Genomic DNA, 14502 nt, shown 5'->3' on the forward strand with positions numbered 1-14502 from the left:
ATTATTTGGCGACTACATATCATTTAATAATTTATAATCTCCCAAATTACGCGCATTTAGACCAGTAAATTGCAATTTATTTGGTATAGTGCAGTCACTGAAGGTAAAAATTAACGATTACCTTCAATTTCGGTGAACCTTCATCGATTTTCACGAAAATTGGTCAGTGGTTAGAGGATACCTCAAGAAACAAAGATGACATGGTACCACCTTGCGACTTTACCCTGAGGGTGGATACCGCCCCTTCTCGGGAGTGAAAATTATTTTATAAAAAATAACTGCACAAATCTATAAAAAAAAACAAATTAAAGCAAAATTTATTATATAAAGTTATTAAAATAAGTCAATACTTTTTAAGTTATTAAAGATCAAAGATTTTAATCATTCGTGAAAAAAATACATGTTTTGAAGCGGTTTTTCGTAAATCACTGAAAAACTGTAGATTTTTCCAAAAAAGTTAATAGTTGTTTAATTCGTATAGCTTATATTCTAAGAATAAACTCTTAAATCACGCGCCTTTCGATTATTAAGCTACAACCCCTTCGCAAGAAAACCATCCCATATTCCCGGCTTAAGAGAGAGAGTTGTACTTAAAATAATTTAAATTAATTATTTGGCGACTACATATCGTTTAATAACTTATGAGCTCGCAAAATATACGCATCTCAATTATTGAATTGCCATTTTCTTTCTATAGTGCAGTCACTGAAGGTAAAAATCAACTATAACCTTCGATTTCGGTAAATCTCCATTCATTTTCACGAAAATTGGTGAGCGGATAGAGGATACCTCAAGAAACAAAATTAACAATAACAACTTAGCTGGGGGTATATGTCACCCCTTCTCGGGGGTGAAAATTACTTTATTAAAAATAACCCCACAAATCAAGAGAGGGACAAATTCTAAGCAAAATTTGTTATATAATGTTATTAAAATAAATCAATATTTTTGAGTTATTAAAGATCAAATATTTTATGTTTTGTGAAAGAAAATGCGTGCTTTAAAGCGATTTTTCATAAATAACTTAAAAAGTGTAAGTTTTTACAAAAAAGTTTTCATCACTAAAATTGAAGCTAATAAAAAATATAATAAATTGCTGACTTGAAAAACCCTTTACTGTAAATTTAAAGTAAGCTATGGGTTATTAAATATATAGTTTTTTCTGCGACTATTCAAATCTAAGGATACAAGCTTAAATAACGGGAAGAGATGAATTTTATAACACTAACTAAATACTTGTAAAAGTACTTCGAAATACCTATCAAATAGGCTCTAGAAAAAGTTGATAACGTCAAAATTTATACTCCAAAAATTTTTACAAAAAAAATGATTTTTTTTAATCACTCTGTTAATTTTTATGATATCAGGCACATCCAACTATTTGAAAGGTATTTTCAAGAGCTATAAAACTGTATTACATTTAGGCCCGATACTTTATGTCTCGATTAACAGCCGGTTAGTTCACCGGGGTTTAATCGTGACCTCTTTAGGGTCTCTTGCGTTGTAATAAATGCAATTATAAGTATTATTATTATTCTTATTTATAATCATAATAATACTTGTAATTGCATTTATTACAACGCAAGAGACCCTAAAGAGGTCCCGATTAAACTCCGGTTAACTAACCGGCTGTCAACCGAAACATAAAGTACCGGCTTAATCTTTCAAATATATTATTTTTTAGGATAATAGGTTAAAGGGCTCCAGTTACATTGTTCTCGTAGTAAAATTTAAGCTCAAACATTTCTAACTTCGTTATTTTGATTCATACATAAATCAAAAGACAAGTAAAATCTTTTCTAATAAAAAAAACTCAAATTTCGTTATCTATAATTTTTTACGTCAATCGAGTAATGTTGGAGTTATTATTTTAAATATGATCTAAAAAAAATAAAGTATTTGAAAGATTGAATGTAATATAGTTTTATAGCTGTATACTTTATAAGTATAAATTTTGATGCTATCAACTTTTTCTTGAGCTCATTTTTGATAGGTATTTCTAAGTACTTTGACAAGTATTTAGTACATAAGTGTTATAAAATGCATCTCTTTCCCGTTATTTAAGCTTTAATCCTAAGGTTTGAACAGTCGCTGAAAAAAATATACATTTAATTACCAATAACTTACTTTAAATAAACATTAAAGGGTTTTTCAAGTAAGCAATTTATTATATTTTTTATTAGCTTCAATTTTAGTGGTGAAAACTTTTTTGTAAAAACTTACAGTTTTTGAATTATTTATGAAAAATCGCTTTAAAGCATGCATTTTTTTTTCACAAAAATTAAAATATTTGATCTTTAATAACTCAAAAATATTGATTTATTTTAATAACACTTAGAATTTATCCCTCTATCGATTTGTGGGGTTATTTTTAATAAAGTAATTTTCACCCCCGAGAAGGGGTGACATATTCCCCGAGCTAAAACCGCAAGTTGTTATTGTCAATTCGTGAAAATGAATGGAGATTTACCGAAATCGAAGGTCATAGTTGATTTTTACCTTTAGTGACTTCACTATAGAAAGAAAATGGCAATTCAATAATTGAGATGCGTATATTTTGCGAGCTCATAAATTATTAAGCGATATGTAGTCGCCAAATAATTAATTGAAATTTTTTTAAGGACAACTCTCTCTTAGGCCGGGAATATGGGATGGTTTTCTTGCGAAGGGGTTGTAGCTCTATAATCGAAAGGCGCGTGATATAAGAGTTTATTCTTAGAATATAAGCTATACGAATTAAACTATTAACTTTTTTGTAAAAACTTACAGTTTTTCAGTGATTTACGAAAAACCGCTTCAAAACATGCATTTTTTTCACGAATAACTAAAATCTTTGATCTTTAGTAACTTAAAAGTATTGACTTATTTTAATAACTTTATATAATAAATTTTGCTTTTAATTTGTTCTTTTATTGATTTGTGAAGTTATTTTTTATAAAATAATTTTCACCCTCGAGAAGGGACGGTATCCACCCTCAGGGTAAAGGCGCAAGGTGGTACCATGTCACCTTTGTTTCTTGAGGTATCCTCTAACCACTGACAAATTTTCGTGAAAATCGATGAAGGTTCACCGAAATTGAAGGTAATCGTTCATTTTTACCTTCAGTGACTGCACTATACAAATTTAATTGCAATTTACTGATCTAAATGCGCGTAATTTGGGAGCTTATAAATTATTAAATGATACGTAGTCGCCAAATAATTAATTTAATGCATTTTAAGTATAACTTTCTCTTAAGCCGGGAAGATAGGGTGGTTTTCTTGCGAGGGGGTTGTACCTCAATAATCGAAATGCACGTGATTTATTAGTTTATTCTTAGAGTATATAAGCTATAGGAATTATATCCGCAATACGATATATTTTAAGTTTTCTCAGCATTTTTCTCTTAAGTTAAATCAATTAAAGGGTTGTTTGGGAGTGAAGGGGATGAGCTCAAAAATCGAAACTATATAATTTCAAGAGCTCATAAATAGCTCGTAACTCTGCCGCAAAAACCAATTCAATATTCCTATTTTTAAGGGGCGGGGGTCTGACTCAGCCCCCCCCCCCCCACTAAAGTATTAAATTCCTGCTCAGTGGAACGAGCTCAAAATTGTTAGTTTACGGATTATGAAAGCTTATAAATAGCTCATAAATCAGAGCTATTTGTTTTTTAATTTTTGCAAGTGGGGGGGGGGCAGCTCAACACGGTTAGGTTAGAGGACGTTGGCCAGGAAGCGTATACTGTTTCAGCATTTTCGGCATTATTATATTATTTCATAGTTTGTTACCATGTTAGTTGTAATTGTTTCATTTTTAATTCAGTTTAATTAGTACAGTAATTAGTACAAAGACGTACTTTGTAGATTTCTTGAAATAAATATTTTTTAAAAAGCTATACACGGAGTGTTCGAAGTAAATTTAGATATATTTGGAAATACCAGGAAAAGGATTTTCTATGTTTAACAGTAGACTTTCGAGGCTAGATGATCATGAATATTACAATAAATTATTAAATAGATTTTATAGGCATATTATATCTTATTTTACAAATAATACAGTTTTCTACATTTTAATGTGTATTAGTCGAAATAATAGGAATAATAATATGCTTTGGTGTTTTCAAAATTGCTATACACTACACGTGACTGACGTGACTGTTTCTGTAACCACGTAATTCAATTAAACATTTTTTGTATTATACTATTAAGCTATTTATTGTTTTTTAGATGTACAGGCATGGGGACAGAGCGCCCCTTATTTCATTTCCACGTGACGAATATTACAATTTGACATACTGGCCCATGGGTTTTGGACAACTGACAAAGGTATATGTAACAGCCATTTTCCTAATTTTAAAACCGTTTATTATTACCATACTAGCTACTAACTTAAAAAGAAATTATATTTATTTAATAATGGTAGTTAAAGTTACCAATTACTGTTCTTACGATGTCAGTTGGACCAGTATAAAAACAAAATTCGACACCGATTGTCGGCGCCGTTTGTAAAACATAGGCGGCGCAATAAAAATTAATGGGTAAACTTTTATTTTTAAATTATGGTTCAATATTTGTTAAACAGTAATAATGTTGTTAATTGTTCACATTTCTTTATGAAATTGACACCAAAGATAATTAAAAATACATAATACAAATGAAATTTAACGTGCTTATTAATTTGAGAAATATAGAAATAAGACTACACTTTGAATATACACATAAAATACATGAAAACGAACAATTCGTCTTCCAGTCGAATTGTCTTAATTCATGACTAATGGAGAGATCACTTTTACTACTGTACATGGGACATATTTTTGACAAGTTGAAATATATCACTATCCGTATGTTCAGAACTTGATTCGACACTTGTTGTGTTTATAACTACCACACCAATATTGGAAAAGAAGTGAAAGGCGCAATTTACACAATAGTTATCAGACCAATAATGACATAAATACGCGGCAGAAACACGACTTGATACAGAAAGGACAGAAATAATGCTAGAAACAGCAGAGATGAAAATACTTTGAAAAATCGATGGGATATGGGAAGAGCTAGAAGTGCAGATATACGACAGATATGCAACATTAATAACTGGGTAAAAAGCAGAAGAGTATAATGGAACAACTACATGAGCCAAATGACAAAAAACAAAGTAGTAAGGACGGCGAGAGACGGTTCCCTAATAGGAAGACGATCAGTTAGGTCTGTATCCCGCGTATGAAAAAAAAGTTGATTAATAGTAAGCTGAAAATTTGTTAATAGCTTAAATGGTGTCTAGTCGGATAAACTGTGATATATGAGAACACTGTAACAGGGGCAGTTTTAATTGTGGAACAGGTTAAAAATTTGGAACGGTCAGACTTAAACTCTCCGAACAGAGATTAAACTTTCATGCAAAAATCAGACTGCTATTTATCACCTGTCATAATTCCTGTCATTTGGCATATTCTACATGTTCCACTCATTAAAACGCCCATTTGGTGATAAATAGTAGGCTGATTTTTGCATGAGAGTTTAATCTCTGTTCGGAGAGTTTAAGTCTGTTCTGTCGGACAAAATACATGTGCTGTTTTCGTGGTCTGGCCGTTCCAAATTTTTAACCTGTTCCACAATTAAAACTTCCCCTGTTCCAGTGTTCCCATATATCAAAGTTTCTCCAACTAGACACCCTTAAGCTATTAAAAAATTTTCAGCTTGCTATTAATCAACTTTTTTTCATACGCGGGATCCAAACCTAAGTGGGAAGACCACGAAAACGATGGAATGACAACTTACTGGAGGCACATTGAAAAACACACAGAGTCATGTCTACACAAGAAGAAGAAGAAGGAAAAGAAGAAGAAGACATTAATATTGGTGACAAAGCAAGATAATATTTTTATTTTACTTGAACATGAGCTACACAATTTTTCCAAATGTCACTTTTGACTTGTAAATAATATATTGTATTAAAACAGAAAATAGTGAAGAATTACAAAGAATGATGGAAGCACTAGATAGTGAATCGACAAAGATGGGACTGAACATCGCTTACAGTAAAACAAAAGCCATGACCAATCAACAAGGAGAACCAATAATTACAGTGGCACAAACAAGAATAAAGCAAGTAAAAGAGATATTCTAGGACAAATCACTAAATTAAATAAAAAAAATAAGACCGAATAAATAAAAAAATTAATGAGATTGGCCTGGGCATCACTCGGAAAACTGTCTTTTATTCTAAAGAAAAAGAAAATACCCCCAATACCTAAAATCAAGGGTCTTCAATCAATGTACACTCCCTCTCCTCATATATGGCTCTTAGACATGGACACATACAAAGGAAAATATGGAAAAAATAAAAATATGAAACATGACAAATTCCATTAATTACATTATCCAATCAGCGGACTGAGCAAATTGACGTCATTAATTCTCGCATAATATATGGGACATCCTGTATAAACAATACAGTTATTAAAATTTAAAATTGATCATTAAAAGTATATAATACTTACAAATGCAATTTAATGTGCTTATTCATTTTTAAGTACTAAAGAAATGAGACAAAAAATGTATTATAAAAATAAAATAATTGTAAGTTATGACGACGACACTGTTTATATAGTGTTTATATTGCTTGCCGCCTTTGAAACATGAGAAGGTATTTTGTCCAGATAACAATATGATTTGAGCCTAAGCACTTCCGAACAATTTGACCAATTACTCTTCAGTATTGCCCAATAAGATACGTTAGAAAGTAATAAGCCACACCCGCGTCCATGTGGACTAATACAAGGAGTGATCAATTTTGAAGCAAGCAAATGTTTATATGGTTTATCTTTATTTCTATGTCTATGCTCTTCGTAGAATTACTGACCGGACCCCAAAAATGCCTCTGGTCCAACTGACATCGTAAGAACAGTACGTTATATGTTAATCTGTTGAAAAATTATCATTCAAACTCTTTTCATGCCAACATATGCTTCATGTTTTATTCGTAATAGTAGGGGAGCAAAGTATGCTAAATGTGCAGTCACTCGAGCGTTATGGGGACCTATTGGGTTGTGAAGAGTAGTAGTCGAGCAAATGAAACTGAAAAAATGGCAAAACCTCGCAATTTTTTCGTCCAGCATCGATTTGTATAAAAATTTGGGATTAGGCTCATTCCACCCTCTAGTTCATTTTCTATATTGAGCCGTTGTACGCTTTTGTTTTTTTAAGGGTGAAAACTACCCCTAATTGTAAAAAATTATAAAAATAACATTTCAAACTTTAATAGATATTGTCAACATTTGGTTCTTATTAGTTACATAATGATTGTTTTATGCCTTAAGATATAGTACCATAATATTTCAACGGATCTACGAAAAAAGGTCGCCAACAATTGGTCGAGCGAAAAAATGTCGCGCACATTTGAGCGCGTATCAAAAGGTCGCCGGCGAAAAAACAGCGCCGACGAAATAAGGTCGCGTGCAATTGATCGCGCGAAAAAAGATCGCGTCAGAAAATATGTTTTCATTTGCATACTTTAACTTTCCTTCACACTTAATCCAGGCTTAGGTCAGATTTAGATGATGCAATAGAACTAAAGGATTGCTGTTAAATAATGACCCAAACAGTTAAATATTTTCTTATTAGTCATTTTAACCTATTGGTAAAAAATATTTCGTCAACCCAATATTGACTTCTAAATGACTTTAGTTTTATTTTCCACTTTAAATAATAGGAAAATAATTGGAAGTAAATAATCCTATTTGAAATTGATCATGTAAAATGTTCGACCAATTTAATGGTCGAATTAAGGTAATTTTAACTGTAAATGTTGTAGGGAAAGTACCTAGAGGTATTATTTCACGACTTGGCAGTGTCGCAAAATTTACCCTTGGTTATTTAAGAGTAAGTTTTAATATAAGCTTAATATATTTTACAGGGTATATACTACATATAGATAGGGTAGGTTAAGGGCTACCATCTTTATTAAAATAAAATTTCCCAAATAAAATAATGATATTGTGGTTAAAAATTATATAACAGGCACAATTTCATTAATACATTGTCACTGGTGAGTACTTATTGAAGATATCATAGTTAAAGAATACATTTATATTAATAACAGATTTGCATACTTTAACTTTCCTTCACACTTTATCCAGGCTTAGGACTGGCAGTTAGTAACTGGCGTGTTTAAAAGTTTTTTTAATTTTAATTTTTTTATTTTTTTCTAATTTTTATTTATTTTTTTTTTATTTTTATTTTTTTGTGTTTTTTTAATTTTTATTTTTTTTTTTGTTTTTTTTTTTAAATTTTTTTTTTAATTGTTTTTTAGTTTTTTATACTTGCAGTTGAAAATTTTGGGCAATTCCTCTTAAATATTCTAGATTTGGCCGGTTCCCGTATTGCAAACAAATCGTTTTATTCGCCGCGCTGTATCTTTATAAATTTTTTTTTGAGGTTGTTGGTTTCCAGCTATGTATTGCTCCACTTTTAATCGATTTAAACTCTCTTCTTTCTTTAGCCCCGTAATAAACTTCCATAGATTTGGGTGTGCTGCATTTAATATCGAGGAGAAGCTGTTGTGCCAACCTTCGACAGCATTATTAGTACGCGGTAGATCTTCCTCTATAAATTCGAAGCAATTCCAAAGATTCCTTGGAAACATTGGCGGTCTTCTTTGTTGTCGTCGATCCAATCTGCCTATCCATACATCCTCAAAGTAGTTTATTAAAGGTGTTAGTAAATTTTCATTTTGAGTGTAAAACTCGCTGTCCAGTAGCTCTCCGAATGTTGCAACAACATCTACTTCAGGTACGAAGGCTAGGGCTGCCAATTGTCGCAGATGTAGAGCAAAATTCGCGTCTTCTGTATAAACTTGTTGCAGTCCTGTACCTTGCATGTTTCTCCACAAACATTGTGTGAAATGAAAGAAACATCCACGGATTCTGACTTCAGGAAACTCTTGTTGTAAAGCATTAATTGCTGCTTTTTCATAATCCACCATTATTGTTGTAGAACGTAAACCTGGTCGTAACGTTTTTAATTCATGGAAGAGTCGAGTGTATGTTGCCTGAGTTTTATTAGGAAGTAGAGCAAAAACAGTTGGAATAACGTTGCTATACTGTACGCCATGTATTGTATACAGCTGACCAAACAATAGAGGAGTACATGTGAATGTTCCATCGGCATACCAGTATTCACAGCTCGCCATCAAAGTTAAATTTCTTTCAGTGGAAAATATTAAAATTCTCTGTTCGTTTGGACCACTGTCAAATAAAAGAAACGGTTCGCCGTTATTGTTTCTGGTGTATTCTTCCGGAATAATAAGCTCTGTTAAGCTTCTTGGATTTGCCGGAATAGCTTCCACTCTTTGGCGTGTGTTCTGAATAGTTCGCTTTAGGGATGAAATAGAAGGTAGCTGCCCAGTTGCACCCACAGACACTTCTTGTGAAACGGTAGCTATGATTCCTTGTGTTGTTAGTTCAACTTGATGAGCCAGTTCTTTCATTCTGTTACAAGCCTTTTTTGCTTCTAATATTGACGCATCGGCAACGTGGTTGTGACTTGTACTTTTCACTACTTCATCTCCCACTGTGTGAACTCTCCCGGTACATTTATGCGTATTGTACTGAGCGCACTTCCAAATTGTCTTTTGATCAATCGTTTTTTCCTTTCTATGGATATATCCATTATACACCAACATATTGGCACCTTTTTGACTCTTTACGTAAGTTAAGACCATCTTGACAAATCGACAAGCTAATGAATAATGAGATATACGATATTTTTCCCATCTTCTTATACATCCAAAATACATTAAAAAGTAATAAAAGTACGTTTCACGAATATGGAATAATAATTACCACATTAGTGAATAACGCACAATTAGACAAAGAACTTTTGTACAATATTTATTTTAGCATTTCTAATAATGTCTTATCGTAATGACTTCATGGAATTCCTAATAAATACCTACACAATAAGGTGCCCTTATCTAAACTACTTATTCTTCACTAATCTGCATAACGACTTTCTACTAAGAACCAATTATGCTAATTACCGGTCTCTGAAAATACCAAAAATAGGTAAACTGGTACCTGGTATTCGTTTGTATGTAATATATACTGTAAATAGAACTATTATTACTGTACATTTTTAACGATATCCGATTAGGAAGAGCAAACACTTTTAAACACGCCAGTTTTTTGCTGACAGTCCTAAGCCTGTAAAAAGTGTGAAGGAAAGTACCTTTCTGAATTTAGATCCATATATTAAAATTATTCACGTAGAACAAAAAAAATACTTTCTTCATGTTAAAAATTGTTCAATTTTCAAGTATATTCACTTGAATAACCTGAAAATACCATATGAAATAATTTCCCATTCTCCTATATTTCCCATCTTCCTACACATCCAAAATACATTAAAAAGTATTTAGATATACGTTATTTTTCCCATCTTCTTATACATCCAAAATACATTAAAAAGTAATTAGATGGAATTCCAAGACTAATCGGCTCATAATGCATAAAGTTAAAGTATGCAAATAGAATTTCTTTAGAACCTTTTTGAAAACCAATTGAATGGTTTTAATAATGTAAAACATGACGCGATCTTTTTTCGCGCGATCAATTGCACGCGTCCTTATTTCGTCGGCGCTGTTTTTTCGCCGGCGACCTTTTGATACGCGCTCAAATGTGCGCGACATTTTTTCGCTCGACCAATTGTTGGCGACCTTTTTTCGCGACACCTATTTCAACACTTAAAACCACCCTGGTTGGAGCTATACATATATAAAAAATTTACTTATACTAAAAGAATAATTTCGGCTTGCATCGATTTATATAAAAATTTAGGATTAGGATTATCTCACACTGTACTTTATATTCTATATCATGCTCAAGGGCGTTGATTATTTTTAGGGGTGTAAACTACCCCTTATTTTCAAAAATTATATAAAAACATTGTTAACTATAATATGGGTAAAATTTGGTGTGGATTGGTTAAATAATGATTGTGTTATGCTTTAGGATAGAATATCATAATATTTAAACCCTTAAAAACCACCCTTAATAACATTACAATTTTTATAAGTAGATAATTTAATTGATCTGTATAAAAAAAAGTAGAATTAAAGAATTACAAAAACATTTATTTACAGAAAAATACGAATTTACAAATGTGCACAAATACAAATACAAAATAGTTTTTTAGTCATCTTCCAATATACGAACCGGTTCCTTGGTACATTGTGATACATTGAAAATGGTCCATAAGCGGACAATTCGAATTTTTCAAAAAAAAAATCGTTTTATAAACATAGCTCCTTTAGTTTTGGCGATAATTTTTTTTTCAAAAATAATTTTGTAGTATTTTGTAAGAGCTATAAGACTGTGTAAATTAAATTCCGTAAGATCCCTTAGTTTTTAATTGGGGTGGGTTTAAAGGGCTCGAATAAGGGGGTGCTTGCTCGAAAATAGAGGATTTAAACAGCTATATCTCACTAACTGTTCAATGTAATGAAAATCTATGTAAAGTTGAATTTTAGTTATTAAAAAGGCTACAAATTAGTAGTCTATCATTTTTTTCGTAACTCTAGTATTTTCGGAAATATTTGGAAGTAAAAGGTGAAAAATACGAAATTGCAAAAAATCAATTTTTCTTTAAACTCCAATTTTTCTAAAATTAGGCCTTTTAAATAGGTTCAACTTCTTGGATGTATTGGTAATACAAATATACAAGGAATTACAGAAAGGTTAAGATTAATTTTTAATTAGGAGGGTATTTAGGGGGTTGTTTTCACTGATTCTTTCGTAGAGAAAAGCAGGTACCGAACTTTTTTTATCAAAAGTCGCTAAATTTTCATGCTAGAAACTTTTTATTTTTTTTAATAGTTAATTGTATAGTTTAAAAAATATTACTTAAATTTTTCTCAAAAAATGCAACGTTTTCCCGGTATTTGGCTTTGAATATTTCAAATTATACATTTGACGAAAAAAGCTAACTTTTAACGTACCGTATCTTGGTTTGTTTTGGTCATAAAGATATTATAGAAAAATAATTAGATTTATGTTACTAAAAGATACAATTTTGCTATCTACAGTTTTTTTGATTAAATGCATATTTTTCGAGGTATTCTAAAAAAACTTCTAAAGGAGTCGATTTTTTCGTCGAAAAACTCTTACTTTTAAGCGCAAATAACTCAAAAAATATTAGTTTTACGAAGAAAATGTAAAAATATTTTTTTCTTAGAATCACTTATTACATCGATTTACATGGTTATAATTGAATAAAAAATTTCCACCACCGAGATGGGGTGGCAACCACCCCCAAGGTTTTAGCGCACAGCGGTATGATATAGAAAATGATCCTTTGACTATGCCCTACCTTCTGTAAAAATTTCAAGTAAATCTATGCTGGACGAAAAAATTGCGAGCCAAAATGCTTCATTTCCTCGACTAGTTGGTCCTAAAACCAAAAAAAGTTAAGTAAAGTTTTCAATAAAGTTAAGTAAAGTTTTTTCCGATTATAATGATATCTATCCATAATTTGAAAAATGTTTCGAATAAAAGTTACTTATTTTTACGTAAGGAATCCAAATCTGCAATAAAAAATGGGGGCTCCTATTTAAGATTTTAAAGTAACCCTCCGCCCCACCACCGTGGGTGGTCGTGTTTGGTGCCATTCGATAGATTTTTCAAAAATATTGAATAAGTGTATTTTACAGTTTGTCGATCTGATGTTCATTTCGCGAAATATCGCGGGACTCGTATTTAAAATATTAAATTTATCCCCCACCCCTCCCCGTGGGAAGTCGTGTTTGGTATCATTCGACAGATTTTTAAAAAATATTGGACACGTAGTTTTTAGTTTTTCCATCTGTTATTTATTTCGCGAAATATTCGCTTTTTTCTTGTGAAATTTTGGGACTCATCCATTTTCTTACGCCCGGCTCAAATCGTCAGATTTTCGAAATATACACTCTTTTGCATGTATGTACTTATTTAACTTACCTTATCTTAATCTGACAATTTCAAGTTTTTTTAAGAATAATTTTTTTTCCGGGCCGTTCTTAACGAACTCCCCTGTGTTAAGAGCCAATATATGTTAGAGGTACATCTGCAGGGTACCAGGTTTCTCCCGATATGATAATCTGAAGCGCTCGAGTAACTGGAAAAATTCCCGCTTGGGCTCCCCTACCAGAACACGTGTTCCAGGATCAGAATTTACTGTTATCCTTTTTTTATGCGTGTATTCAATTCTTTTTTATACGTATTGAATCTACGCATTTGTATTTTTTATACAAGCGGCACACCCCCAACAAAATGCTTATTTCTCGAGATACTGACCACGGTGTGGTGAAGGGTTAATTTTGGTCATGCTTTATGTTTTTGATGGAGTTGAAAACGAAACTGAGGTTTATTTTGAATTGTATGTGGGGGAACAGTGTCAAAATCGCAATTTTATCCTAAAAATACAAAAAATTAAATCACGTTTTTTGCGTTTATGTCGCTACAACTCTGTTCCATTTTAATATTTTTTCTGAAATTTTTATATTATTTCTCACCAATCATTTTAAACAATGCTGAATTGCAAAGTTTAATCGCAAAATTTGAGTGACGAAAAGCTTTTTAATCACGTTTACTTATGTTAAAATATGGAGTACAGCGAAGTTTTCGGGAAAGTTTTAGATCACAGTGTTTTATATAAAATAAAATAGTGCAACTTATATCGACGTTGTAGATCCCCAAAATAACGCTAATACTGACCATAAATGGTGAATGGCTAATTCTAGTCTTACTTTGTGGTTTTGGTGGCGTTGAAAACGAAAATGAAGTTTATTTTGAATTTTAAGTGGGGAGTAGTGTCTTCTTATTCTTCTTTCTCGAAACTCCACTACACCCCTCAGGGGCGTCAGAGATTTTATTCAACCTCTATCCATATCTTCCATTTCTTGCGGTCCTTTGCTAACTCTTTCATTTGTTAATGTGTTTTTCCTTTTTCCTGTCCAATTTCTATAATCTGATCGATCCATCTCTTCCTTGGCCTCCCTTTCCTTCTTTTACCATATCTTTTTGATTCCATCACCTGCTTTGGTAGCCTTTCTTGGTCCATTCTGTTAATGTGTCCATAACATTTTAATTTTGTTTTTTGGATCTTGGTTATTATCGATTCCTGTTTCAGTCTTTGTCTAATATCTTCATTTCTTATTCTGTCCAATTTCGTTTTTCCTGCTATTTTTCTCTGCTGCTTCATCTCCGCTGCGTTTATTGTACTGTCTATCTTTGCATTGTTTACCCATGTCTCACTTGCATATATTAAAGTTATACAGGTACAGATATTGCATTGTATACCTTCAGTTTTATTTCTTTATCAATTTCTTCCAATCCAAATATTGTTTTATTGAGTGCATAGTAGATCTTATTTGCTTTTTTCGCCCTGTATGAGACTTCTTGATCTACCTTTCCATCCTCAGATATTATTATTTCCAGGTATTAAAACGTCGAGGCTGTTTCTATTATTTCGTTTTTGCACCTA

General features: G+C 31.8%; 1 protein-coding gene across 4 annotated transcripts in view; it reads left to right on the top strand.

The window, feature by feature from the left end:
• Positions 1-14502, top strand: part of LOC114342162 (lysosomal acid phosphatase) — a 158421-nt gene that overhangs the window by 106788 nt on the left and 37131 nt on the right. For 3 of the 4 annotated variants that reach the window (XM_050647020.1, XM_028292945.2, XM_050647021.1), the window contains exon 2: positions 4210-4308. The exons of the other annotated variant lie outside the window; for it this stretch is intronic. In XM_050647020.1, coding sequence (XP_050502977.1) covers positions 4210-4308 — 99 coding nt within the window. The remainder of the gene's footprint in view (positions 1-4209; positions 4309-14502) is intronic. 4 annotated transcript variants of the gene reach the window in all.

Source organism: Diabrotica virgifera, chromosome 3, assembly GCF_917563875.1.
Source record: "Diabrotica virgifera virgifera chromosome 3, PGI_DIABVI_V3a".
NCBI classification, from domain to species: Eukaryota; Metazoa; Arthropoda; class Insecta; order Coleoptera; family Chrysomelidae; genus Diabrotica; species Diabrotica virgifera.